Genomic DNA, 15,719 nt, shown 5'->3' with positions numbered 1-15,719 from the left:
AATATATTTCTAGTAATGCCTGTAAAATACCATTCAGTTAAAGGAAGCTGTTTTTTTCAAGAAACCTCAACATAAAACAACACGGTTGTTTGGTATTACTAGCCGGGCAATGCGGATTTTGGTAATTGATTGCAGCTAACGTGACCTAATGTAGTTTCAACTTTACATAATATAAATTATGCATTATGTGTCACTGGCAAATGTTCAAAATCAATCGACATTCTAAAACTAGTTGTTGGGGCCAGGGTCGTAAGACCCCAAAATTATAGATAGGTGGAGAGTGCCCTCTTGTGGACACCATATCACACAATTACGATTAACCTACATAATCATCGAAAACGTGGTAAACTAGAGCGTTTTAGTCTTCATCGATGTATTCACCTCCCTCTCTTATGTCGTACAAATGGATAACTAAAATGTATTTCTTTGTTAAATTGTTTGGTAGCCATTTTGGTAGCCTAGATTTCTTAATTGCGGTTGACGCTGACGTATTCTGCCTGGATGGAAAGCGCGCCTGCGGAGACAACGTACGTCTCGGTCACATCTGGCAACAGTTGTCCGTCCACATGTCATGAACATTGAAAACAGTAAGTAGAATTGATTTTGGTAAATATTCTATTTGTAATGTTTTCTACGATGCCGTCGTTTAACTAGCAATACATAGAAGTATATCGGTGATTTATGATCACATTAGTTCAGAATAGGTAGCCAGCCAGGTACTGTAGGACATCATTTCTAGCTAGCAAACTTATTTTTCTTAACTGAGATGGGTATTTATCATCAAGTACTAGTCTAGTTGTTAGTCACTGACTGTTTTACCCATTTGTTGTTAACTATTAACTCGTGCTAGCTAATGTCAAGATGTAGCTAGCCTAAGAGTTGCTAACCTCAGTCAGCAAAGTAGTTTCTGAAATGGTATTCTCATATACGTAGACTAGACAATAGCCACTTCTATTACAGTACACTCCAGTTAGCAAACCAAAGTTATTTGCGTAGTACTAGTAATCAAGTAGCTTTTTAGATTTTTAAATTGCTCACGCTACATCACCAGCTGTCATGCGGTCATCATAAACCAGCTAGCTCTTCTAGCTTAATTTAGCAATCTATTACCTCGTATCAAGCTATCTAGCTGTCTTCTAACGTTAAGTCAGCTACTGTTTTAGGCACTAATGACTTAAATGACCATATATTAGAGGCTTGTCCCGATTATACATGCTTTCGAGATGATGGTACAGTATTTGTACACGATTGTTAGAGCTGTGGCTTCATACGTGTTAACGGAAATGGTGCGTCATAGCGCGCCTTTCTAGAAGATACCCCGCCATACTGGTATTGTGTCAATAATAGTCAGCCGACAAAATATTTGCAAATCTTGTTGGAAGTTCATGTTACCGGTTCATTTTGCCGGTTATCATGATTATCTTGCATTTCCAGATCCTGGTCAGCGGTGAGAGGGACATTGATGAAATATGAAGAAGGAAATCGCAGCAGTGGTGTTTTTCCTGAAAAGACTCATCAGGAAGGCTGAGAAGTTGGAGATAGAGCAAGTGGAACAATTTGTTGAGAGGTTAACTGTGGCGCTACAGGAGAAGTTCAGGGGCCATTGGTACCCTGACAACCCCAGCAGAGGTCAAGCGTACAGGTAAAAGCTTTGCATTCACATCCTTTTTGTCTCAATTTTGTCTTGATGTCAGATATGCTTTGTCCCTGACACTAATTTAAATTAGCATATCTATCAGACAGGCATTGCATAGTTCATTTGAAACTCAGTCTACAAATTGAGCCTGATATGGTTGTCTTCTCCAGGTGTATCAGAGTGAACAGGTTACAGAAAGAAGATCCAGAGCTGAAACGGGCCTGCCAGGAATGTGGGGTACATTATGGAGACCTGGGCCTTCCCCATGAGCTAACCCTTTGGGTGGACCCAGGCGAGGTGTGCTGCAGGTCAGTCATTTTTTTGCTCAGGTTCAAAAACGAATCGCTCGTTTAAAGCCAGACCCTACAATGTGACGTCACTTTTTCAACAAGAGGTATAAAATCAACAATTTAGTGCTGTGGAGGCAGGACTAAGGGCTGGATTTGGAACTGAGCACGCTCTCCGCAGTGGTTAATATATAGTCACATCACATTCCTGTGGCTCCCTCCTGCTACTTAGGTATGGAGAGAAAAACCATGCTTTCACAGTGGCCAGTTTTTCTGGTGATAATGATGATAACAAAGAAGACGTCACCAAGAAGGTAACCAGTGCTGTGGAGAGGGTTACCTCAGACTACCATTCTGGCTCTTCATCTGATGAGGAGAACAGCTTCAGGGAAACCCTCACACTCCCACAGAGACACTCCACATTCCAGGTACAACAGGTTTGCATGCAAGGCAAATGATTTTACATGAACATGAATTATGTCAGTTTGAATTTAGCCAACTTTGGCTGTGTCAGAGATGGGACTTGAATCTGTTAACTGTTCCAAGATGAACCCAGCGGCACCCTTGTGGCATCCTGGACCCAAGAATAAGATGGGACCAAGCAGAGGATTCAACCCTCCTCACCATCACTACGGCTTTAGACCTCCAAGCAGACCCAACCAGCCCTTCAGACAGAACGGATGGGCCCGCTCTGGCCACAAAGGTTGCCATGGCTACTGGGGTAGCATTCCAAACCTGGCACACTGTTAGAAAGCACTGTAGCGATGTAGTCGAGTTGATGTTATGACATTGGAGGGAGCTAAAAAGAATTCCACTAAGATGACTGACCAGAATTTTACAATTATTTTTGTAGTGAGATTATAACTCTGGAATTTATATTTGTTTATTTTAATGACAATAGCATAAACACATTGCACTTTAGATCAACTTTATTAGTGTGAGTCCATCTGTAGTTAATTAAGTACAAAATCCAAAGTAATGGGTTTGCCTTGTATCTCATAGCCATGAAAATATGTACTGTATTTATATTTGATGGAATAATTGTTACTTGCTGTCCACTAGTTATTTACCAATGAGCAAATAGTATATTTATTCACATTGTAGTATTATGACTTGTACACCTTTTCTTAAATTATGAAATTCATTAAACACTTTCTAATCGGATTTGTGAGCTCCGGTAGACTCAGACATGCTGTTGTCCAGATAATTTGGTATTTGTCATACGTCCTTAACACAGCAAGTTAAATCTATAGCAATAAAAGCAGTTCTGATAACACTGATGAGACAGTATTGCACACTATTATGTTCACAAAATGGCAGGCAGGCACGTTCATCAATCGGGCACAGTGGTGTCATTACTGTTATGAACGGCAGAGGGCATGAGAGCGTCTTGGAATGAAATCCATAGTCTCCGGAAACCACGTGACGACACTCCAGCTCAGTGCACCTGCCGAGGCGAAGAAGGAACGCCGGAGAACTCGGATGCTTTGCTTTGGTGGACTGGTCTATCATACAAGCGACACAAGTTCAGTTGTAGCCAAGTTTATCACAATTAAGTCTTGGAATAAACCAAAAGGAATGGATTTGACGATATTCCACCTCTGCTGTTTATTAATTAGCACAATCGCAGGTAAGTTTTTAATTAATCTTTTACTTTACCTTGAATCTTCGTGAAAGCAGGCAGCGAAAATGGAGTGGTCAACAGCTTGCACTCGACTACGAGTCGCAAGCAACATGTGAAAAAGTTTGCCGCTTCCAAAATATAACAATACATAGGATACACTGTTTAATTCAGTCAGATAATACAGCATTTTTCAATATGATTTTTATGTAGTAACGTCCAACTACGTGCTTTTTACTTCGAATAATTACGTTAAACGGATAGCCGACGTTTCAGCATTGATTTTCGAACTGAAAACTGAGCGTTTTTTGTCCTTTACAATTGTTAAATTATAGACTTATACTGCTTCTTGTTTGAACTAAAGACTCAAATTAGAAAATATTTTATAACTCAAAAGTTACTTGCCCTGTTAGTTTATGGTTAGGTGTTTTTGTTTTGCATCTGGTAACTATTAGGCTACTTTCCTAACGTTAGATACAATAGCTTGATCCGCTTTAAACCCGTGGACAAGGGGCTTCAAAAGTTTACCATCTGCCAGTTAAGGCCAATACTTGGTCCCCCTCCCGCGCGACACCGTCCCACATTCTATGTGGAGGTGCTTTTAAGCCAAGCCTGAAATTGTGACGGCAAATTTTAAGTATCTCGCCTATATTCACTCAACCTGATCCGACAACCCTATACGAACGGTTAAATGTTCTACAAAAGGAATATATCCCAAATTACCCTTTGTTTAAAATGTGACCCCTACAGTCTAGTGCGCAGTGAGAACTGATACAATTGTTGATTCCCATGTCCATTACAAATTCTCCTTAATTGTCAGCAGGCCAAAATACGTGATGGCTTGTTAACATTGATTACCAATAAAACAATACAATACAGCTCAAACGTTTTGTCATCAGGGATGCTCTTTACTATAGCCTCCCATTTCATTGCTGGAGGCGAAATGCTTCAGGGGAATTATGCACTTTGGTGTGTCACTCAATGTTCTGGAATTCTCACTGAAACCAGGCGATGCCTCCTCCCTCCCACGTCAGAAGTGAAACTATATATAAAGTATCACTGTGTTGGCTTGTGAAGCTCAGCTTCCTTGTTGAGAATGCAGAGCCATAGTCAGGGCAATGACATTCCAGTCCACTGGTTAGCTTACTGATAAACCCATGAACTAATGAAGTCTTTTGTGTACACAGGCATCTCCTCGTCTTGTTGTAAAGTAGGGACAGTGATGGTAATGTTTAAATGTCTGGTATGGGTGTTGTCAAACTCAAAACAATGCTGCCCCCCCCTCACGCTGCACGTTATTGTATATGGCAGAGGGTCATTACCATTATAATTGCATCTCAGTCTCGTCATTTAGGCACTGTCCCACTTCAGCAGACATGCATGGAATTTTGACTAGGCAAAGCATGTTTAACTGGCAGTAATGATGCATACTTACCTATCTATCTATAATGAGGATCTGTAGTTTCCACCAGACCATTTTATACACTTTGTACTCCTTGTCAAATTTTGGCTAAACTATAAATTTAATTTCAGATGTTAGCAAATAACTCGTGTTACAAAAACATGTTAAGGCATTGACGACTTCTCCGGTTCTTCCCACTAGATCACACAGGTAGTCCTTTTTTTCTAATATTTTAGTAGATATTTTTGAGAGCTCCATGCCACATACTATTCTCCTTACTCCAAGCCTTCTGTCTAGTTTGTGTCCAAGACTTTCTGTTCCTTTGTCTCTTTCGATATGCTAAGGTCCCTATAGTTCCTGACAGCTCTGCCCAGTCCTAGAGGCATTAAGCAGATGCCTCTAGACATCCGGCAGCCAGTCAGCACTTTGCCTGTGTTTGTTTAAAGTTGCGATGCCTGTCTGGTTATTTTCTCTGGAACCTGAGGAGGTCTCCTATAGAGCTGCCTCTTAGGTGCTCTGACCCCCCCCCCCCTGGCTGGGTCAAACAAGGAATGAATTTAGTGACCTAGGGTAAGGCAAACGCAGCAAAACCACAAAGCAGGACCAGGATGTCATTACCTGATAAGCTTGCATTCGGAGGCCCCGGCTGGGGATCTGGTTGCTAGGTTACCTATTGAAAACAGGCATGCTGATCCTGGGAGTGTGATTGTCTGTGTATGTATTTCTCCACCGAATCCACCTCTCCCCTTACTGGTGCCACTTGTGCTTATTTCAGTTTACAATCAGTAGAACATAAACAATTTTGGGTTCTCACTTTGATTGTTAATTCTGCACGGTTGACCTGGATTCAGATTTCAGGTATTCAGGCACAATAACACAGGCAGCACAAACACATCTCTTGAACTGTGAACAGTTCTCATGCTGATGGGTTGAAATGTGGAACCTCAACTATTGTCCGTGGCCCGATGCCGACAGTTTGTCCTGGGGGGGTCACAATTCCACATTCAGTTGTCGTGACATGGATGCCCCAGCCCTCCACTTGCCTCTTGTGTTCCGCAACACGCTGTGGCAGCAGCTTCACCTCCAACCCAACATCCGCCCGCAGCCCCGTCCTTGGAAATGAAGCAAGAACATGTAGAATCGGATTACACTCCAGGGACGTGGCTGTGTCCTCCACCATCTGATGATGAGGACGACGCCCCATGAATATTCAGCGGCCGAGCCTTAAATATTTTAACATGCCAGAGTCGTACAGGCCCCGTGTCGGCTCCGGTTCCCTCGTCCAGGAGTGCGAAGGGCTGATCCTGCCCCTTAACCTCACGCACTCACAACCCCTGTCTTTGTGTTCCTCGGGGGTCAGGTGGCTGAGCGGTTAGGGAATTGGGCTAGTAATCAGAAGGTTGCCGGTTTGATTCCCGGCCGTGCAATTGATGTGTCCTTGGGCAAGGCACTTCACCCTACTTGCCTTGGGGGGAATGTCCCTGTACTTACTGTAACTCGCTCTGGATAAAAGCGTCTGCTAAATGACTAAATGTGTAAATGTGTGTTAGTTACATTTTCAATTTCGAGGGCGAGTGGACCATTCCATTACAGCCAATGATTAATAGGAGCTCCTGTTTTCCAGGCCTGTGTACAGCAGCGAAAGGCCACTCTGTATTCAGAGTTCATTCCTTATTCACAGGTAGTGGGAGCAATAATTCGGCCTGCTGTTTGGCCTGCTGCCAAGGCACTAGACGTAGAGGAGATGGTGGTAACCTTTCACTTGAACTCAATGGCCATTAACCCTGTTTTATATGAGCTGATGTTGTAAATAGTTGGAACGACTTTGTTGAAGTTTTCTGCATTGTTCATCTTTATGGAACTTTTGGTCTGCAGCTTTAGTTGACATTGGGCTGCCATTGTCTTCTAGACTCCCGCTGATAGTGCAGCTTGTACGGGCCAAAGTCTATGTACGATTGGGTTCGTAGCCTGTAGCCTTACTGACATGTGTGATGACTTGAACACACACAGTTCACATTGGTCGACCAGCACTGGGACACGGAAGAGAGACTTTTCCTCCACTCTTAATGTAACCCATCAATAAAAACAAGGTCACTGTGCTGCCATGCTGATTCTCCACCAGCCTGGGAATCCATCCATCATCAACAGGGTGTCGGTCTGTTAAGACGATAAACACCCTGGCACATCCATCACCCGGCCACTCGGTGATGTGCGGATACGTACGGCCATGCAACGCCCTCCATCCCTAACAAGGAGTAATGGGCACTGTGATGGATCAACAGGGAGCCGTGACCAAAAATGGGATTTTTCACATTCATATCTGGTGATATTTATCACGCCGAGAACTGCTCCTTTAACGGAACCACTGAGAGCCCTATGAGCTACAGCTGGCATGACTAAGTGAGGGATTTTCTTTTTCAAATTTTAGGCCATCTGTTGTCCATATACTTAGAAGGTGTTATCTCTTAAAATAAGCTATATTCTGAAAACTTGCAGCTTGGGTTTACTGCCACTGGAATTCTTTTTCTAAAATCGGATACCGACTCACTGTCTTGTGATCTCAGTTTGTTTGATCCTCAGTGAGCTTTGAATTGGGCGTTCATCAGTCTGGATGAGGAGGCCTAGTATAAGGGAAGATGGTAGATCACTCTTTTGAGCAGGACAGTTTTTCTACCTCATATTCACACAGGCCTAATGTGGCTCCCCTCTCTCCTTATCCTGCTGCCCCCCACTCATCCTTTCAGGATACCACATCAACCCCCTCTCCGATGGCTTGTCACCCTTTTGACAAGCTGAGACCACGGTCTATCTGCCTGTCACACTCTCACTCGGAAGTCTCAAGATGACTCCTTGTTCAAGTGTTGTCTAATTGCAGTCTTTATTCTTTGTTGTGTTCACCGTGGCGTAGCCTGCTCACAGTGGCTGGTTACTGGCCTCCACCTCCTCCCCTGAGCTATGCGAGACAGTCAGCACGGTGTGACGGTACACAATGAGACAAGCCTGGCCCCAGGGGGGTTGCATCTGCAGGTGTTGGTGGGCAGTGAGCTGCTTCCTACCTACCTGCCAGCCAGGTCCCAGCTCTCCCCTACTGCTCCCTCCGTTAGACGCAGTGGGGAGTCATGGTCGCACAGGTTTAGAGACGGTGAAGACAAGCTGTCAGTCTGAGGGAATCGCCATGGGCAATGTTTCCTCAGATATGAACATTTATTACATGTAAAGTGTGGGTCCTGTTGTCCACACGTTGTCTTGTGCAGATACCAGGCTATTAGAAAATGATAATACTCTGGTCTTTTCCAGCAGTAAGCCCACCCCCTCCCTCCACTAAGAACATTAGAGTTAATTGCGAGTCTAATCTTGAAAAATATTATGGCTCAGGAAAATAAGCAGCATGAGCAGAGGGTGGGGCTGGATTTGGAGTGGAGTTGAAGCAGCTGTTGAAGGAGCCATTTTTAGCGCATTTATCTCATTGAGAAACATTACGCATTGTCGACTAGCAACACGCACGGGAGAGAAGGCAAATATGCACAGACTGTAAAAAGCCTCATCCTTGATTCAAGCCTCTCATCATGCCCTGTGGCGATGGTATTCAAGCCATTTTTTGTCTCATCTTAAATCAAGGCAAATTACAATTAGGCCTACGTGCATGGCATGCATATGTAAATGACCCAGTGTGCATAGGAAATGATGTTTCCCTCAATGGCTATTATTAACATGCACCATCTTTTTTTTTCAGCTAATGCAGACCTCCATCTCCAAAAATATGATTTTTTTGTACTTTCTGTGAATGTCCTAAGCTTTGTTACGGTATCTTGGGGAATTGTACACTATAGGCTAACCTTTTGTTAAGATCTGTAATCTGCAGTGCCCAGGGAATATGAATAAATCAGGCGGCGCTTTTATGTTTTTGTCAAAGAGCATTACATTTCAATTTCAGATTTCTTAAATTCTGTGGGTGGCTTAGAGGCGTCGAGCGTGGCATGTACAAAGCCCCACTATAAATGTTTTATTCTCTTAATGGGTCTTCACTGCGTTCAGATGATGTTCCTTTGCTGACAACACCACCACAGCCAGGTGCTTTAGAACGGAGTTGCAATCTGCCACTTGGCCACACTGTCCTTAACCTTCACGATCCAGACCCCTTCCCTGCTGGGGTGCTGCAGTTTATTGCCATGGGCAGCAGGCCCTTGGTTGGCCGTGTAAGGGATGATGACCAGGACATCTGCTGGCATCCACTCAGGGGAAGGCTGAGTGCCTGAACCACGAGCAAGGTCAGCAGGCCACATCACACACACTCATCTAATTACCGTAGCACTTCTCACCGCCAAGCAAAGAGATCAACAGCTCGTCCGTTGGCTCGACATTCCACAGGAAATGACCTGAAGGAGACCTCCACGCTGTTCGGCTGCTTTATGGTGGTCAGAAAGCACAGGTGTATTAGTGTACAACCTAATCACGAGTGCTCCTGTTTTAACCGCCAGGCACACGGGGGCTGCTAAGCTGCTGCGCTCGCTCATCAGCAGCTTCCTCAAGAACCAGCTGTTAAGTGTCTTAATAGAGCCCATGTTTTATTCATGGACACACACACACAGGGCTGCCTGGCTCCCCTCCTCAGAGTGTTGGGTAATTGGCGAGCCAAGCATCCCCCCCCTGTCACATGGGCACAAATGGTAGACGTTCTTCTTGTGTGAGGTGTGGAGGAACATCGGCTCCACGTCTAATGAAATTCCACTGGGGGTTCCAGGGCTGGAGACAACAGGAAGGTGTTTGCTACAGGGCCGGTGCTATGGAAACGATGGCAACAGCCTTTTTAAATGACAGTTGAAAGGAATTGTGCCTTAAAATAAGTTGAGGGACTTAATGTGCTGCTAGCATCACGAACATGGTATTGTTGAAAGTGCTCCATTGTCGATAGATAGGCTACACCCCCTTTTGTTATCACCTTATATTCATCAGGTAGCTAAAGTGTCCTTGGAGTTCTGTGCCTAAAATGTGTGAATTGCCCTAAGGAATAAGCTGACTTTCGAACAAAAAGTGATGGTTTGTCTTGCCCAGCTTCTGGGGCAAAACAAACTTGACATGACACCGGGAACCGAATGTTCATTCCTGTCTCAATAAAATACATTTTATCAGTCTTGGAATTCAGGGGGTTGCTATTGCAACATGCAGTGCTATCTATAAGCAGCCAAATGCACAATATGCACAATAACAAAGAACCAAACATGCCCAGATTGCCCACTTATCTGGAATGTTTCTTTTCCTAAAAGTACTGTACCCACACTGCAAAATCGTTGTCCACAACTTTGGATACATTTGAGATTTCCGAGACTTGCGAAAATAACCAAGGTCAACGCAAGCAGAGTTCTTATAAATTTCTTCTGTGTTTAGGCCTAATGATAACACGTAGAAAACCTACCAAAAGTAAATCTTGTAGTCATGCACTCCTTCTAAATTTTACCTGAGGAGATTGTATCCTTTGGTCTGCTGACCATCAGCCACTTTCCCTGGGATTACGGTGTTGCCAGACTGACCCAGGGTGCTCTATAAGTAGGTCGGTGTTGTCTGTTGGGCCACTGGGGGTTTAGCCCTTTTAGATGTCATTAGACTGGCCTGCCAGCTTGTCTGGGAGTTCTTAGGCAGACTCACTCACAGTATACCTGTTGACCTCTCAGGGGGGCCTCTGACATTGAGGCATCAGTTGCAAGGTTAAATGTCAAGTTGACTAAACAATTCTGAACTCGGAATGTTTTAAACTTCTTTAAAAAACTATTTTCAAATGAAAGTACTGTTTCATCTAGAGACCAGAATAGCAACATTGTGACGCTTCAATGGGGTGAATAATAAGGTGGTATCTTAGATGGTAAGATGCTCTTGTCAACAGTTTTCCCAGTCAAGTCTGTTCCCATCCATCCTGTGTTACTTATCTCTCTAAGCAGGTGTGATTGATGAGGGGTACCTTGGTTGCGTGTGTAGCAACAACACATCATCAGCAGCTATCTCAACCACGTTTGGTTAGCGATTCAGGTCGTGTGTATTTATAGTAAGACATATTACACTGTGCGACTGAAAGGTCAAGCTTGTTTTTCTTGTCTGTCTTGCAAGTATGGCGCTGTCAGGCTGTTCACTGTTTGGAACAGATGTGAGCCAATATTCTTCAGTTTAACCCAGGATGTTTGATGGATAGGGTTTGTATCTTCCTTCTAAAAAGAGCGTCTGTGGTCGTCACTGTTGCAACACATTTTTTACCTGTATAAAAAATACATTGGGTAAGCATAAATTGTCCAGAGTCTTCCCACTATCCAGCACAAAGCCATTCTTTCACATCGCCCTTCTGTATCCATGAGTGTCAATTAGGCTTTGAAATGGTAAATCACCGAAATGGCAGAGCTACAGCTTTTCATTCCGGTAGCAATTCAAAACAAATTTCATGCATTAACATCAATTTCAAATAGCTACAGTGTGTCTAAAAATGTACGCATTTCATTTGATCAGGGGGAGTGGCCAGGGTCTTGACTCCCCTGACCAGCCACACTGAGGCCTGCCCACCCTAGTAATAACATTGGACTGGGATTGGAACCCCCATAACCTGTTCACAGCCTGAACCCCTGCACTCCCTAGTCCCAAGCTCTGCGGCTTTAAGGGGCTTACTGCATTTATCTCTGCCGTCCAGACGCTGGGCTCTTCTTTATATCAGCTTGACAGCCTCGTCTCTCATACACTGTAATAGAACGCAACATCAAGAATAAATACCTTCAAGAGATGTCAGAACAGAGATGGAGGGGGAGGGGGGGGGGGCGGCCTAGAAATCTTTTGCAATATCTTCTCTTTGTGGGAGATTGCTTAACCGACACTGTGGAGTTTATTTTCATTCTCGCCTTCGCCTATCGCTCCTTGTCACTCACTCGCTGAACAGGCCAGACGTGGGGGAGAGTGGGTCCTTTAGGGTTTTCTTATCACGTCTCGGCTTACCACGAGAGCTCGGGAGAGATGAACATGCCCATTGGGGGTTGGTTTAGCCGTAACAGCAACTGACAAGACTCTGCAGCTAGCCAGCTTGCTACGGGGCCCAAACGCTCAGGTGGGTTCGCCTCCAACTCGTTGCCTTTGTGAGTCCTTAGAGCGAGGGAGACTCCAGTCAGCCCCGAGTTTCTCAACAGCCGGCTCCGGTTTCCCTGCCGGTGAGGAGAGCTGGGGGATGCAGGAGTCAAAGGGTGATTATCAGAAGGGAGTCCAGAGTCCTGTTATCTGCGATCTTCTGACTGGGAGCTTATCTTGATGTCCTGCTGCACCGTCTACTCCTCAGAGGGCAGGAAGAGGAGGTCTGTCTGTGTTATTCCAGGCCCACAAAGCACTGCTTTCTTCCTACATGGGGAGGGCGAGAGGGGACAAGATTAGTGGGGATAGTATAGCAGGGAGGCTGCCCATCTCTTTTGAAAGTGATATTGATCTTTTGTGGTTATGAGGTGCTTCATCAATACACCATTTGCCACGGTCCCCCGAGGCGCTATCATTGGAAATACAATAGTGCTAGATTGAAATGTGTCTTTGTTCCGTGTGCAGAAGTAGACTGATTTAGATGCTCACATGGGCATTCACGCACACAAGCAATCCTCACATGTACTTGTTGTTGTGTATATCTTGTTGGAAATGTCCAGAGGACCAACATCCTTGGGGGGTTGGGGAGTGGGTGGTGGTGGGGGGTGGGGGCTAAATTTAGAGTAGAACCTGCAAGGGAGAGAACATGAGCAAGTCAGACTCATCAACTGCTCCTGGCCTATCCCGTTGACAGAATCGCATGCTCCTGTTTGCAGCATAGGAACTAGGTTGCTTTGTAAAATATGCATACAAGACACGTTAATATCTTCATCTGCATGGGTTGTGCGTGTGTATGACATGAAACGCAGGAATATAATGAATTAAGTCAACGATAATCCTGAATACTAAATAAACGCTGCTATTTTGACCTACTAAATTCCGCTACGAAAATAAGTTTGGATATTTTTATTTATTTATTGTTATAGAAGGGGCAGCAGTAGTTGATTGAAGAAGGATTTTCAGTTATTTGAAAGAAGCCAGTTCCATCTCTGGAAAATGGGAAGGATCTTTTAGAGCTAACCATTTTTTTTCAACAGTGTTTGAATTCCCTAGCACTGAACTGTCTGCCTAATGCCTCCCACACCTCAATCCTTTTAGTGTTTGGCAGCGAGCCACAAGTCTTTGCCCTATGTGTGTCTATTAGGCCTATGGACGTATGGTCATATACAGTGTGTGTCTTATAGTGTACTGGCACCTTGAATGTGATGCGTAGGAGACCTTCTCAGCCATGTATGGTAATAGAAAGGACGGCATACCAGCAATATTCATGTCAAGTATTTGTACCAGACGGTACCAAGGAACTTGTTAGATAAGTGTGGAATAGCCCTGAACTGACCGCAACCTCCACCAGGGTTCTGGAACTGACCAGACTCCTCCAGACTATCTTCACCAGGCTTTGAGTTAATTCCTATTTTTTTTTTTTTTTTCGTTTCCATAAGATCGTTGGGAACGCGGCTAATGAAGGTCACTCACAGCACCGATGGGCAGATAAGCACGTTGGCGAGCACTGCTCGCCTCAGACACGACTGACCCGTGTGTTCCCAACACCAGACATGTCAGGAGCCCTTTTCACAGACCAGGCCCTCTTTTCAGAACCTCCAGTTACTAATGACGTTGAGAAACCGGGGCTTGTTCGGAGTGCTAGCGAGGGCTCTTAATCCTTAATTGAGCCCTGCGTTTCAGGGGAGAATGTTCTAGTCTGATATTCACGCTTCGTCAGTCTAAGATGGCTACTTGTATGGCCCCCTCCAACGTGATTAAGGACAGTCGTGAGAATGCTTTGTAGTGCTTTTCATTCTCCGGTTAACCCGGCAGAACTCGACACATACAGAGAAACTCCATTCCCACTTCTCCTACACTTCACAGGGCTGTTACTTGGCCGCGCTGTTTGCTCATCGCCTAATTACTCTCACGTGAAAATGTGCTGGCCTGCATCCTGCATTGTGCGTAGGTCGAATTTTCGTCTCTCAAAAGCAGGGGTTTGTTGTCGGCGCTGCACCCGGCCTGATGTTAAGAGGTCCTGTGTGACTCGATCCCATGGTTTGAAAGAAGCGGCCGCACTCAGCAGTTGTCTCCCGTGTTTGATCAGTGAGGCCCCCCCCCCCCCCCCCCCCGGCCCCCCCCCCGGATCAAAGGGAGCTGTGTCCCCCGCCCCTCCCTGGCCTGGACAAAGGCGTGGGCTGGTGTGCCGACAGGCTCTGGCCTCTATCAGGGACTCTGTTTGTTTTGGGGGATGGTGAGGATGGGATCATGTAGGTATAGGTTGGCTTGGCTACACCCCCCCCCCTCCCTGTGTCTGGAGGGACTTGTGGCTGCACCACGCTGAACATGTGGTTTTCATTTCGACAACTTGTTGAATCGCTTGAAGCATGTAAGCCTTTCCTGTGTCCTGCCTGCCTTCTCCCAACATGTCCCACAACCTGCTTTCACCCCTGGAAGAAACATGACCGTTCTCCATCACCGTTCTGTCGCTGTTCATCCCCTAATCCTGCCTGTTTTTTAATCTTCAATAGCTATTCTTTGGGATGTGATTTTTACATAATGTTTATAAATCTAGATTTCTCACAATATGATATATAGAAACAAAGTCGAAGCAGAATGGTGAATAAGCTGCTTTAGCTCTCTTGGCATTTTAGAGGGATTGTTAGCATGTGCCCGTTGGGAGTCTGTGTGTGTGTGTGTGTTGCAGATGGAAGGCCCGTGGTCTGTGCTGAGTGAGTGACCTTAGTCACCTCCCAGTGCAGCGGTACTGTTCTATTAAAGTTGGGATTAGAGCTCCATAAGGGAGTGTGAAGATTTACGTCCTCGTAAAGACGCTCCGTCTTCCAGGGTCAACCACCCCCCACCGCTGTACGTGTCACCTGCCGTTCACCCTGGTGAATGGAACCCGTGACTCGCATCGTGGGATTGTTACTTTACTTCCTAAATGAGTTAAAATAAACTCTTTACCCCCGTGTCAGACTAGTTGAAACTTGACTCGGATCTGTTTTCCCTGCTTTTAATTGGGTTATTATGCTGGTTATCATCCACCAGCCTGATGCGCTGTGTTGTGGTTGTTTGTGGTTTGAACTACTTGGGGTGAAATCCGCCTCAAACTCCCACGCCATTTACAAGTCTAGTTAATTGGTTTGGTTTGATCCTGCACTAGCTCTGTGGTCCATTAAGTGTAATTTGTGTGTTTGTGTGTTTGTGTACACGCACACTTGCGGCTGTGCAGCCTCTATTTTTAATGCTTTTCAAATCTTCTTCGGTGGTAGGCGCCGAATGTTTAGTAATCGCTCACAGGGAGCTATTTTTCACAGAGGGGTGAGGATGACATGGTTTCGTAATTACTCCACCAGCCCCACACACCCACCCCCCACGACTGGAGGAAACATGCTGCATGTCTCCCGTTTGCATGCCTCTGCATCTGCAAAGCCAGTGTTTCTAAACAAGGCCAGGCATCACGTCCCTGTAGACACCTCGCGCTTAGAACTCTCCCTCTCTTCTCTCCTCCTAAGTCTCCCCTCCCATGGCCTACGAGCCGCTTGTTAGTGTTTTCCCCTTGAAGGTGTTCTCACGCTTGCTGGGCTCCCCGGCCCTGGCCTGCGTCCTATCAGTCCGTCTGCAGAGCCAGCCCTCCCCCCTGTCGTCAGCCCACCGTGTCCCTGGGGCTCCGCAGGACTCTGTGTATGTGTGTCG

General features: G+C 45.3%; 2 protein-coding genes across 2 annotated transcripts in view; both read left to right on the top strand.

Annotated features, from left to right (window-relative positions):
- Positions 1–451: 451 nt before the first annotated feature.
- On the top strand, positions 452–2,673 carry btg3 (B-cell translocation gene 3). Its single transcript, XM_067257091.1, has 5 exons — positions 452–587; positions 1,435–1,642; positions 1,807–1,944; positions 2,156–2,351; positions 2,470–2,673. Exons 2-5 carry the CDS (start codon positions 1,470–1,472, stop codon positions 2,671–2,673), a joined length of 711 nt encoding a protein of 236 aa, XP_067113192.1. The 5' UTR covers positions 452–587; positions 1,435–1,469.
- A 645-nt stretch (positions 2,674–3,318) lies between these two features.
- Positions 3,319–15,719, top strand: part of cxadr (CXADR Ig-like cell adhesion molecule) — a 32,611-nt gene continuing 20,210 nt past the window's right edge. Inside the window, exon 1 of the mRNA XM_067257089.1 lies at positions 3,319–3,553. Coding sequence (XP_067113190.1) covers positions 3,319–3,553 — 235 coding nt within the window. The remainder of the gene's footprint in view (positions 3,554–15,719) is intronic.

This window comes from Osmerus mordax, chromosome 19 (assembly GCF_038355195.1).
Source record: "Osmerus mordax isolate fOsmMor3 chromosome 19, fOsmMor3.pri, whole genome shotgun sequence".
Lineage (NCBI taxonomy): Eukaryota > Metazoa > Chordata > Actinopteri > Osmeriformes > Osmeridae > Osmerus > Osmerus mordax.
The sequence above is the reverse complement of the archived record's forward strand: the minus strand, read 5'-3'. Positions and strand labels throughout refer to the sequence as shown.